The 13,742-nt window shown below is 30.8% G+C and overlaps 2 protein-coding genes across 7 annotated transcripts; both read left to right on the plus strand.

Annotated features, from left to right (window-relative positions):
- Window positions 1-309: 309 nt before the first annotated feature.
- Window positions 310-5,543, plus strand: LOC145003982 (uncharacterized). 6 transcript variants are annotated; one of them, XR_013662224.1, is made up of 13 exons: window positions 310-846; window positions 1,559-1,803; window positions 1,897-2,151; window positions 2,238-2,407; window positions 2,497-2,822; window positions 3,214-3,640; window positions 3,760-3,861; window positions 3,967-4,171; window positions 4,250-4,346; window positions 4,426-4,520; window positions 4,907-5,031; window positions 5,129-5,196; window positions 5,309-5,543. XR_013662224.1 is itself a non-coding variant. In XM_078962889.1 (12 exons), the coding sequence occupies exons 9-12, from the start codon at window positions 4,447-4,449 to the stop codon at window positions 5,360-5,362; spliced, it is 321 nt and encodes a 106-aa protein (XP_078819015.1). In that variant the 5' UTR covers window positions 310-846; window positions 1,559-1,803; window positions 1,897-2,151; window positions 2,238-2,407; window positions 2,497-3,640; window positions 3,760-3,861; window positions 3,967-4,171; window positions 4,250-4,346; window positions 4,426-4,446; the 3' UTR covers window positions 5,363-5,543. The 6 variants fall into 6 exon arrangements, 2 of the variants coding, with proteins under 2 accessions (XP_078819015.1, XP_078819016.1); XR_013662225.1 differs by having other exon boundaries at window positions 2,497-2,547; XR_013662226.1 differs by having other exon boundaries at window positions 2,497-3,640; window positions 4,951-5,031.
- A 6,237-nt stretch (window positions 5,544-11,780) lies between these two features.
- Window positions 11,781-13,324, plus strand: LOC145007276 (protein FAR-RED ELONGATED HYPOCOTYL 3-like). The gene is made up of 4 exons (XM_078966244.1): window positions 11,781-12,032; window positions 12,149-12,575; window positions 12,705-12,769; window positions 12,947-13,324. Exons 1-4 carry the CDS (start codon window positions 11,781-11,783, stop codon window positions 13,322-13,324), a joined length of 1,122 nt encoding a protein of 373 aa, XP_078822370.1.
- Window positions 13,325-13,742: the final 418 nt, after the last annotated feature.

Below are 13,742 nucleotides of genomic sequence, written 5' to 3' on the forward strand. Positions count from 1 at the left end.
TTTTTTGTCCGTAAAAATCATATGTGACTAGATACATATAATCACGTATCACTACAAGAAATATACCCTTTAATGACGGGAAAACAATGACACTCGCTGATTTACGATACGCTTTTTCTGTGTGTACTAATAATATTGTTAGTTTTTAGAAATATGAAGGGTAGTGGACGCGCATTTTTGCGTACCCTGGAATTGGTGTCCAATAGAAAAAAATTTACAAACACGGAGGGAACCTATGTTAAACGGGTATCGTGTAAGAAGGTTGTTTTATATATTTTGGGCCTCCATCCTTTAATAAAAGGTGGGAAATGAAATCCCAAAAAATTCAAAACGCCGCTTGTTCTCCAATCCTCTCCCTTTCATCTTTTTGATGTTGATGTTATCAAAGTGATGCATCTCCTCCTTCTAATGTAAAATCCTCTATCGAAGAAACCCTATTAGCACTGTGCGGTTATGAATCTTTATCCCTTTTAGATTTTTGGTGCTCTGAAACCATGATACCAACTACAAACAACAATGAACCCTAGATCATATTCAATACTCATCCATCCCCCATTCACCACTTTCTACCAGCTATCACCATTTTTACGGACTACAAGCTCTGAATTAGGGTTTACTTTGGCGATAATTTCAACTTTTCTTACACCAGCATCCCAACTCTTCGGTCCTAAATCCCCCGCTGCTACTCCGCCTCTTTTCTTCGGGCACTACTGCTCTTCGAAGCTCGACTCCACTTCACTCTTCATAACTCAATCACCCTTCCAAAATATCAATTCTCACATACGTCTCTCCTCTCCTTCTAAACGAACTTACACTCTTATAGTCGCCATGGACGGTACAGGGAAGGTATATAAACATGTTTTTTTTTTCATTTTAGATATTTTTATGTACTATCAGATCTATTGGTTGATATATCACAAACTTAATTTGTCTGCTTATAACACGATTTTGTATGGTTGTTTCCTTGAACAAGAATCGGTTACTGATGCACACATGATGCTCGACATAATGTCTCTGTTAGGTATTCACCACAATGAGACCACTTTTGGCTATCTTGTGTATCTATATGCAACAAAAGAACTCGAGCACAAGATGATTGAACTACAAGACTTGGTATCTAGGTTCAATTTGCCCAATAAATCCATTTTTATTAGTAATCTGATCAGGAGGTTATATGAAGCTTTCTGGACAAAAACATCATTTGTAACTTCACTTTTTTCACTAGAAAACTTTTTTGACTCTAAAAGTATTGGAGATTTGACTAGTCGGTTAGGATCAGATTGTCACGGGACACTATAACTAGATTGGATGAGAGTACTTCTTACTGTTGGTGGTGGGAACTGGGATGTTCCATCCTTAGCATCAATATCTGATTCTGCGATTCTTAATGCATTTGTTTGTATTGTTTATAATTAGTAATCCTACTCTTTACACTTGCTGACTCTTATGAACTACCAATTTTGACATTACGTAAATTTTAAGAACATGCCATGAATATGTGTCTTATGTATTGTATACGATTGTGATGTTTTTATTCATGATTTGTTTATGAATGTAGGGTGTGATCGAATGTTCTTCAGCGAGATAATGAAAGAAGATTCTGATATAATGGGGTGTATTAGCTCTAGAGTCAGACATCTTGGCCAGCTTAATTGCAAAACTCGTATGCCGAGACAGTTACTACACTTGTTTCAATGTTTCAAAAATGATCAACAAGCACTTGTACTAGAAGGGCAAATGTTAATCAAATATGTTATCATGTATGCTATAGCTCTTAGGAAAATTCTTAACAAATAGGACAAAGTAAGCAAATATCCTATTCTTTCTTTAGATTGTTGTTTTTTCTTTTCTTTTTGGATTGACGTGTTGCGGTTATGATTTATGTTTGTTTTTCAGGCGCAAAACTCTGTAAGTGGCATGAACTTCAGGTCTAAGCTTCAGGCTGAACACTTGGAGATCTTACAATCACCATGGTTAATTGAACTGGTGGCTTTATATATGAATTTCAGTGAATCAAATGAAATGATCTGCTATGAGCTTTGTAGTTATTTCTCTTGTGATCTCAACGTTATAATTTCAAAACTTGTACTGAAATTGGTGCTTCCAGGTTATGTAGTTCTGGAATACAGTCTAACTTGTGCTCTTTGCTTGGTATGATTGACTATATATCGAAATTATGAAAAGTTCATAGCTTAAGATTACATAAATTGTAAAACGCTTTTACTCTGGATCCTCAGCTACTGTTTTTCATCCATACGCGTTGAGCCGTGGACATATCTTTTGCACGATGTGTGCTTGTTCATCGGGATTTGTTTTGATGTTTGAAGGGGTGAAATCTGCAAGCCAAAGATGAAGTATTTGGTAACGCATGACGCATAACTGAACTAGATTTACTTCTAAAACGAAGGTAAACAAGCAGCGTGTTTTATTGCAATAAACTCTTGACATATTTTCATTTTAAATGAATCTTACTGAGCATTAATGTGGCATTTGCAGGTTTAGAAAAGAATGGGAGGAAAGACTTACTGAACATTGATGTGGCCGAGGGTAATTATGTCAATGCAATAGATGGTTTGAATAATAATAATAATAATAATAATAATAATAATAATAATAATAATACCTGAAGTAGGGTGACTGCGATTGTGTAAATTTGAGTTCCGTTTTAAGTTTTAAAATTTTAAATAATAATAATACCTGAAGTAGGGTAACTGCGATTTTATACTGAGCACTAATTGCGGCTTGTGCCTTTACATCAGCTCCACGAGAATTGTCATTTGCTAATGCAAGAAAAGCTTCATCAAAACAAGATAACGCATCTGGTAGTTGATTATGTTCAAGATGCACTAGCCTAGTCTTGAAACAAATTGAAGCACCAACCCCACGTGGAACCTATTATTTATCAAAACAATTTTAATAATGCATATTCTTTTTCATTTAGTTACATTTTTGGTCCCTCAATCTACCTCATTTTTGCAATTCACATCCCCAAAAGGTTTTTATTGCATTTTTCATCCTTATTTGACTATTATTTTGGTCCCTGAGTACAACAGATTTTTGCAACTTTGTTCCCAAAACAACATATTTTACTTAGAAACCAAAAGGACCAAAATTGTAAGAGACAAAAGTTCGGGACCGAAACTGTAATCTACTTATTTTATATGATAAAAAATTTAAAAAAGGAAAACTTATCCACCTGTCGAAGTCGCACAGATGTTGGAAGAGGAGGCTCAGAAGGTTTCACTACATTCACAGCTCCCAGACCTTCAAGGGAGCTTAAATCAAGTGGTTGGGTCAACGTCGGAGCGTTGACCACCGCCTGAAGTGGCGGCATGGCAACAGGTGGAGGAGCCATGGATTGTGGTGGCACAACACCATCCGGAAGTCCAAACGACTCTATAGAAACTGAAACATTCACAGGCACTTGAGGAATTTCACTAGCGGGACCCACCGATGGTCTCCCTTGAGGATTCTTATCGTATTGCGAAAGATAAGTGCCAGGTGGCGGCAATGCAACCGCCACCTGTAACGACGGAATAGTATTCTGAAAAAAATCCTCCGGAATTGGCCGTGGTCCCACCGCCGCTTCGGTTGCCACTGTCGGACCACCCACCGGAGATATTCACAGTCTGTTCGTGAGGTACATTTAAATCAAAATCATTCTACTCTATTTATTATTTTTGTATAAAGTTTTAAACTTCTTTTCATGATATTATATAATAATAATAATAATAATAATAATAATAATAATAATAATAGGCAACACTTGTGGGATTCCGATCTGGCGAGTTTATGACACTAGTGGTCACGGATGTTGCAACAAGAGGACTTGATATTAATGATGTTCAGTTAACCATCCAGGTACATTACTTTCAAATCAATTATATATCACACTTTATTTTTTTCTTGTTTTTGCTGAAATTACGATTCTACCCCTTCAATCCGAACCACCGCGTGATGTTGAAGACTACATTCACCGATCTGGGACGATAGGAAGGGTGGGAAATTCGGGTGTTGCAATTACACTTTATGAGGCCAGTAAGTCAAATATTTCAAAATTAGAGAGGGAGGCAAGTGTGAAATTTGAACACATATCTGCCCCTCAACCTGCTGATATTGCTAAAGCTATTGGTGGTGATCCTGCAGAAGTTATAATTCAAGTTGTTGATAGGTATAATACATTGGTAGTGATTTTACGATTATAACCTTGACTTGTTAAATAACATGGTTGTTAAATTTTTTTTTTTAGTGTGATCCCTGTTTTCAAGTCGGTTGCTGAAGAGTTGTTAAACAATTTCGGCCTAACACCAGTATAGCTTCTTGCAAAGGCACTTGCCAAGAGCATTGTGAGTCTTTATATTTTTTGTATTTTAAAATTTGATTTTATATTTTTTTCATTATTGTATTATGGTTTATTTTTTACAGGGGTATACTGAAATCAAGCACATGTCACTCTTATCATCTATGGAAAATAATATCACATTGCATCTTGAGGCTGGAAGACTTGTTTACACACCTTCGTAAGATTTATATACATTTGATAAATAATAACTCAAGGTTTTGAAAATTGTATATGATTAGAAATAATGAAATGTTGGGAGTTAACTATATTTTAACCAGTCACAGGCCCAAGCCAAACTTTTATCGTCTAACCTCTAATAATCAATTATGGGTTGTATCAGTCTATGATCAAAAAAATTAGTAACCAGTGTGCTTCTGTTATCTCAAAGTCAAAAACACTATTTTTTTCATTACCATTCATCAAAACTGAAAATTTAATTGTTGACTAGTATTCAAAGTCCAAGTTTAGATCTTTCCTTTTCATTATTCTCATGTTTTCCCTGGATTGCATATTATCTTTACTTGTTTTCATAAGTTCGAATGTTTTTTATTATGTTGTGTTTAGTCTTGAGAAGGATTATGGAATGAAATATAGTCCATATGAAGTAGGTGTTGATGTTTTCTTGTCTGGATACGTTTTTCACTTGAAGATTTTACATAAGAGAGGCCTAGACTTGTTAAATGGACAATGTAAGAAAATCTTGTCATTTTCATTTTGAAATTCAATTAAAGGTTAAAAATAAGAACAAGGTAGAAATATAATGATTTGTATTTTGTCTTAATGCAGCTGAAAGTTATCAAGTAAAGAGAGTTTCCTCAAAGGTAGCAAGGAAAGAATTAAGAATGTTGAAGCTGGTGAGTGGATTTTCTGTAAAAAAAATTTAAGTATTATATATTACAATTTTATCTAAATGCTTTAAATTATAAGAATAAATAGTAATTAAAAAATTATAATATGTTGTCACAGGCTGCAAGAGATGCTGGAGCTCTTAGAGAAGCTAAGGACAAACTGGAGAAGTGAGTTGAAGAACTGACATGGAGATTAGACTTTGAAAAACATTTGAGAGTATATTTTTTTTATATTTCTTGTATCTAATTAGTTTGTAAACTTTTGTTACAACTTCTATTGATTTGTTTTATCTTTCCATGTAACGATTATTTGTATGACATTAAATTTTATGCAATGGAATGTATTTTTTGTATATGATATTTTATTTACTATTATGAGACATTAAATACAAATTTAATTTGAAAATTAGTAAATCTATAAATAATATTTTTTAAACATTTAAAATTATGATACGCAAAAATGTGTGCCATCATCATTTATGACATGGCCTTTCTTGACAGGGGCTTTGTTGATACGCATTGCGTGTCATTAACACGCGCGTCGTAAGGTTACGACACGTGAATATGTGTCGTCTTCCTTTATGATAGGGCCTTCTTTGATATGCATTGTGTGTCGTAAACGCACGTCGTAATTGCTCGTCATAAATGAGCATCGTAAATGCGCGTCGTCTCTATTTATGACAGGGCCTTCCTTGACGCGCATTTGCGCGTCGTCTGAGCCTTTTAAAACGCACAATGAGCGTCGTAAAAGGTTATTTTTCTAGTAGTGTATGATTATATGTATCTAATCAAATATGATTTATATAGACATCGTTATTTTTTCCTTCTCGATTTAATAGTTGTGGCCAGGTACTTAATCACATATGATTATACATTTAATCACATGCGATAAAATACATGAGAACAACTATTGAATCAAAAAAGCAAAAATGAATTATGTCCATATAAATCATATGAGATTAGATTCTTATAATCACATGTTATTCATTATATTTAATACATATTATTAATTTGGATAAAGATTTCTTTTCGCGTTCTTGTTTCAATATTTGTTAACGTGTATATAATTACATGTGATTGCATGTATCTAATCACATATGATTTAAAAAGAAAATATTTGTTTTTTCCAAATAACATCATATATGATTAGAAACATATAATCACATCTGAATAAATGTACTTAATCACATATGATTAAACTGGAAAAAAATAATTATTGAATCGAGAACGTGTAAAAGAATCTTAGCCACATAAATCATATGTGATTAGATACACATAATCATATGTTATTAGGGTTCTGTGAACAATAACATAAAACAAGTAATGCCTACGTAATAGGAGAGTTAGTACTTACCTCCTTGATATTAAAAATTAGCTAGCATGAGCAAGGTGTATCCTTTCCTTTCCGAGAACCTACACAAAAATTATAACATTATTTAGCTTGTGTTTGTTGTATTAATCTTATAAAACTTATGTACATGTTTCCTTATTTTCTCTTTGATTGTAGTCCTCTTTTTGGGATATGTTTTCTTTCCTTTCAACCCATTATTAAATTTTGATAAATTTATAATGGTAACATTCCCCCTTTTATCTTTTCAGAAATATAGAGATCTCATTCTAATGATTTTTGTATTATTTTATATTAAATTTACAAGTTGGTAACTTTTATTTGTCACTTTCTGGACCACTCAACACTCTTGGAATAAACTGTATCAATCTACTAAGAATTACATCAGTCCCTTTATATGTTAGAAACTATACATCCATATCTAACTATAGGTTTTGGAATTTTTCCATTTGGAGTTATGATAAATTTATTATGATTTTTTGAAGACAATGCATGAAATCTGTGACAACATGGACCAGCTTGAGAAAAAATGTTTTAGCCTCTTTCGGAAAAAATTACTAAATTATGTTTAGTTATTTATCTTCTTTTATATAAATATCATCTCATTTTTAAATATCATCATACATATAATCACATGTGATTATATGTATCTAATCATATATGATATATGTGGAAAAGATTTTTTTATTATTTGCATTTTTGGATTGAATAGTTGTTCTCGTGTATATAATCATATGTGATTATATGTATGATGCATCTAATCACATATGATTTATATGAACAATATTCGCTTTTGCGTTTTCTATTTGATAATTTTTTTTTCATTTATTTAATCGCATGTTGTTATATGTATTTAATCACATATGGTTGTTGTGGATAAAGAACAACTATTCAATCGAGAACGCAAAAATGAATCTTGTGCCCATAAATCATATGTAATTAAATACATATAATAACATATACTTAAATACACGAGAACAGATATTTAATTGAGAACACGAATATATATATATATATATATATATATATATATATATATGATCACATGTGATTAAAATACTCAAAAACAATGAAAATGAATCATGTCCACATAAATCATATGTGATTAAATACACAAGAACAACGAAAATGAATATTTTCCATATAAATCATATGTGATTGGAGTCATGTAATCACATGTGATTAAATACAAGAGAATAACGAAAATGAATCTTGTCCACATAAATCATATGTGATAAGATATATATAATCACATGTGATTATATGCTTTAACTATTCATTATTCATTTTCGATTCATTAGTTGGTTCCATGTATTTAATCACATGTGATTATATGTATCTAATCACATATGATGTATCTAATCACATATGATTTATATGGAAAAAAATTTGTTTTTGTACATATAAATCATATGTGATTAGATGTATTTAATCAAATATAATTAAAGTTAACAAAGACCAATTATTGAATTGAGAATCCAAAAGTGAATCGGGTCCACATAAAGCAAATGTGGTTGAATACTTATAATTACATGTGATTATATATATTTAATTCGATATGATTTATGCAGACCATATTTATTTTTTCAGTTTCGATTCAATAATTGGTCTCATGTATTTAATCACACATAATTATATGTATTTAATCACATACGATTTATGTGGACACAATTTGTATTCGCATCTTTGATTCAATAGTTGTTCTCATGTATATAATCAAATTTAATTATGTGTATCTAATCATATATTATTTATATAGACAAGATTCATTTTTTTTTCTAAATTACATACATATAATCTCATGTGATTTAATGTATTTAATCATATATGATTAAAGTGGACAAATAACAACTATTAAATCAAGAACACAAAAATGAATCTTGCCAACATAAATCATACGTGATTAAATACATACATGATTAATGCAGACAAAATTCATTTTCAAATTTACGATTTAATAGTTATTCGCTTTCGTGTTCTCGATATAATAGTTGTTATTGTATATTTAATAAAGATTTTATTTTATAGATAAAAATAAAGGATGTATTTTAGCATAATTTATTTATTTTCTAATAAAGATAAAATGTAAATATTTACAAGATTATTTTTATTATATGTCAATGTAATACCATTAGTAAAAATACACGTTGGTAAAATTTGGGCAAAGAAGTTTGTGGATACTAATAGATTATTGAAATTTATATCAATTTTTGTTTTAATAATATAATATTGTTGTGCGGCGTGCAAAATTGTCAATGGGATAGTTGTAAATTTTAATTTTACTTCATTTAAATATTAAACTGTCAATGCCTCAATGGGATAGTTTTAAAATTTTATTTTACTTCATTTAAATATAAAATAAGAAGATTTACTAATATCAAGAGAGAAAGAAAATAAAACCTTTGTTATTTCTTATCAAGTTGAGACGACATAGATTACTAATATCAAGAGAGAAAGAAAATAAAACTTTTGTTATTTCTTATCAAGTTGAGACGACACAGACTCGAGTTCCCATTCACTATCCCCCTTTTGCATTCAATTGAAGCCATAGTCGTTTCTTTTACTCCTTCAATCCTCATCCACCTTTGTCCCATATACATTTTATCCTTCTTTCCCATCTCTGTCTCGTTGAAAAAAGAATGCCTAACCTTTCAGCCGGATATATGATTTTAAGATGGAGGAATTAGGGTTTTTGGTGTAACAGGTGATGGAAAAGAAATCAAGTGTAATTCATTGTCTCACTTAGAAATTAACTTTTAGGGTGTCAGAATCAATTGCTTCGTTGATGGGATTATAGCAGCGAGAACACAGAACAGGTAGGGCGAAATTGTAATAGGTGCAAAGTTCGACCTAGGAGGATTGTTGCAAATTCATGGACGTTAAGAAAACAGTTATTCGGTAAGTTAAGAAGTCATTAGTGATTTTAATCACAAAATGATTTTACTTCTTCCTCTCTGGTAGCTTTCTTCTCCGACGAAGCTGCATATTCAAATACTCTACACTTGTTCTGTACAATAAAATACATACTATTCTTCACCATTATGTAATATTGAATCCAATTTTAAGTATTATGTCACTGTTGCTGGTGGTTGTGATCTGCGACCTGGTAGCGGAATCCATGATCTTCGCATTGCCTTTCCTGGCAGAGGGAGGTGCAAACAGAGGGAGACGGAAAAGGTGATTTATGTCGGTTATAGGTGCAGGATGATGGAACCAAGAAGATCTGGAGAGAAAGGAGGATGAGGAGGAGTAGAGACATGGTATGTGTGTTCCAGGAGCACTATGGTCGTTCGGACGACATTACGGTGGTTCCGGCAGAGGGAGACGACACGGTGGTTCTAGTGACGCTACAGTGGTTCTCACGGGTTCCCGCGGTGGTTTGATGGTTATCATGGTGGTCCAGATTTGAATCCAAATTAAGATGAGAGAGAGGAAGAGAAAGAGTATATGTGTAAAAGTGTGATATTAAAATTAGTGTTTAAATTTATTTGTTCTGATTGATTCGAACATAACCCTATATATATATATATATATATAGAGAGAGAGAGAGAGAGAGAGAGAGAGAGAGAGAGAGAGAGAGAGAGAGAGAGAGAGAGAGAGAGAGAGAGAAATTGCTTAATTACATAATATGATCATATATGATTTAAGTTTCTTTCAGATATTTTGTACGTTGAGGTGAGATATATTCGAAATTAACTAGGTTTTCATCTTTACGACTTTTTTTTGTGAGATATATTCGATATTAAGATTGTTTTTGTTTATTTATATAGATCATTTGGTGTATTATGTCGAATTCTAGTGTTATTGATGGTGATTTGTATTCTTCTATGAGTGAGAGTGAAGAAGAAGATATTGAGAACTCATTTTTTGAAGGTATCAGTTATTGAATTATTTTGTTGTTTTTAATTTTGTTGATTATCATTTATTTACATATGAATATGTTAATATGAATAAATTGTTTTCTTATTCATATATGAATAAACATGTGATAATTGTAATTTCGAATTTATTATTTTTTTCGTTTTATTCATATATGAATAAGTTATGTTTTATTTACATATGAATATGTTAAAATGAATGAATTGTTGTCTTATTCATATATGAATAAATGTGTATTAATTGTAATTTTAAATTTATTATTTTTTTCGTTTTATTCATATATGAATAAGTTATGTTTTATTTTATATATTTTGAATCCTCATGAATTTTATGTATTCATATATGAATGTTTTATTCATATATGAATGTTTTTTGTTTTATTTATATGAGTTTTGTGTATTCATATATATTATTGTTTTATTCATGCATTATTATTTTAGGTGGTGAATCTTCAAGTTCAGTACATGATGCACAATATTTTGATGATATAATTGGAGAACATGTTTATAAGCCAGATGTACCTGTTCAACTTATTCCTTTTAAGGGTTTAATCTTCATATCATTAAAGTTGGCTATCAAAATGTATTCTGAGTATGCTGAAATTGGTGGTTTTGATGTTAGACTGAGCACATAGTCAAGGTTTGATAACAAGATTATAAAGAAGAAACATGTTATATGTAATCGTGGTGGTAAACAGAAAAAGAAATCTTGTGACACATTAGGTACAAGTGGTGTTAGGAGGAAACGAAATTCAAATTCAAGAGCTATTGGTTGTCAAGCAGAGATTATATTTGAATTTGTGTATGAAACTCCAGATTATAAAGTTTTTCAGTTTGATGAACTTCACAACTATCCACTTGAGAAGAGAAGTGATTTAAAAAAGGCGAGACAAATGTCATATTCAGAAAAAGAGTTTATTGTGCGTGCTTCCACATAAAAAATAGGTCCAACCATGGCTCATAATTTGAGGGCAAGTCTGAGAGGTGGGTATGAGTTTGTAAAGCCCAAAGTAGTTGACTATAAAAATTTAAAGAGAGATATCAACAAGGTTATTGGTTATAAAGATGCCCAAATGATAGTAAACACAATGAATGACCGTCGAGCTCAGTATCCAAATTACTCATTTGAGTTTAATTGTCAAGATGATGTTTTTGACTGTATGTTTTGGGCTGATGAAATGGAGAAGGCATATTATGCTGAATTTGGTGATGTTATCTCGTTTGATGCGACTTTCCGAACAAACAAGTAAGTTATTTTATCTACTTTTGTTTATAGCTTAGTCATATATGAATATTTTTATATTCAGTTATTAATACATCAAAAATTGACTCTAATGAACATTTTTTTCTGTGTTAGGTATTGAATGGTTTTTGTTCCATTTACTGCTATTGACCATCATAAAAAATTGGTTACTGTTGGATCTGGGTTGCTAAGCAATGAAAGCATTGAGTCTTACTCTTGGTTGCTTAAAGCATTTCTTAACAGTCATGGGAAAGAACCAACACTTGTTTTAACTAATCAAGATGCTGCAATAAAACAAGCTGTTGAGAATGTGTTTCGTAATTCAAAGCACCGATTATGTATGTGGCATATAATGAAAAAGTTGAAAAAAAAGGTATTATTTTAATATATTTAAAATATATTACGTATTAGTATATTCATTTATGAATATTGATTGTTATTTTACTTATTATTATTTATTCATTTATGAATATTTTTGTTTTAATACAGATATCAGATGATTTATTTACAAACACAGACTTTAGAAAAAGGTTTTCAAAGCTTGTTTGGGACATTAATATGAAACCTGATGTTTTTGAGGTGAAGTGGGGTTTGCTAATGAAGGAATTCAATCTTGAAGACACAAGATGGTTTAAAGACATGTTTACAATAAGTGATTCATGGATACCTGGATATTTTAGTGATATTCCAATGTGTGGTTTGATGAAGACTACATCGAGGACAGAGAGTATGAATTCATTCTTTAATACATATTCAGAAAGTGGGAACTTACTTTTGAATTTCATGATGAATTATGACACTGCCATTCAAAAGAAAAGGAATACTCAACGAGAGCTTGATAGGGCGTCAAAGAAAGCATCATATAAAATGCAAACACCTCGAGAAATAGAACTGCAAGCATCAAATGTTTATACAAGTACATTATTTTTTGAGGTGCAAAAAGAAATATATATATATATATATATATATATATATATATATATATATATATATATATATATAAAGCATGTTTTTTTCTGTACGTACTCATATGTTAGTATTGAAGATGGTTGGGAAGCTTACATTGTGCAGCACAACAACAGTAAAAGTGATTTCAAAAATGAATTTAAGGTAATTTTACTTGTTTTTTATGAAAAATGTAATAATATTCATATATGAATATTATAATATTCATATATGAATATCAATATTCATATATGAATATTATATGAATATATGAATATATATGAGTGTTGATATGAGTATTCTTATATGAATGTAAATGTGTAAATTTTGTTTTTGTATCAGGTTGAAATAAAAGCTGAAGAGAAAGAAATAAATTGTAGTTGTGAACATTATAAGTGTATGGGTGTGTTATGTAGACATGCTTTTACAATAATGATGAGATGTGGTGTTAAAGAAATTCCTGAAAGGTACATTTTGAAGAGATGGAGAAAGGATGTGATATCAAGAAATTATCGTTTTAGTTCCGTTCAATCCGATTTAGGTGATTGTGAGAATGTAAAGCTAGTCAATGATTCATATTATTGTTTTGAATCATGTTTAGATATTGTAAGAGATGACAAAAAGAGTTTGGCTTTGTTTACTGAGAAACAACAAATGTTGTTGAAGGAATTTGAGAGTGATTATATTTCTCCTGGATTGAAAAGCAAGACAAATGGTTAAGTCGTATGCAAGCTTTTGGGTGTTACTATTCCTATTCCAGAAGAGATTAATATTCATGTTCCTAAAGTTCAAAGCAATAAAGGTTCTGTAATCAAGAAAAGAATTCCAAGTGCAGGTGAAGTAGCATATGAAAATTCTAAAAAAGAACATATAATGTGTTCAAGATGTGGAAACCGAGTTCCACACAATTTACGTACTTGTCCAGAAAGAGTTAGAGCTACTAAATTAGCAAAAGACAGTTAGGGATTTTTTTTATTCATTTATGAATATATGCAAATAAAAACAATAAACAATAATATTCATGTATGAATAATACACATTTATATTGATATGGTAAATTCATATGTAGATATTTGTTTTTTAAATTACTATAAAATAAGTTATATTGATATTGTAAATTATTTATAAATGAATATAA

Source organism: Lactuca saligna, chromosome 7, assembly GCF_052625555.1.
Source record: "Lactuca saligna cultivar CGN05327 chromosome 7, ASM5262555v1, whole genome shotgun sequence".
NCBI classification, from domain to species: Eukaryota; Viridiplantae; Streptophyta; class Magnoliopsida; order Asterales; family Asteraceae; genus Lactuca; species Lactuca saligna.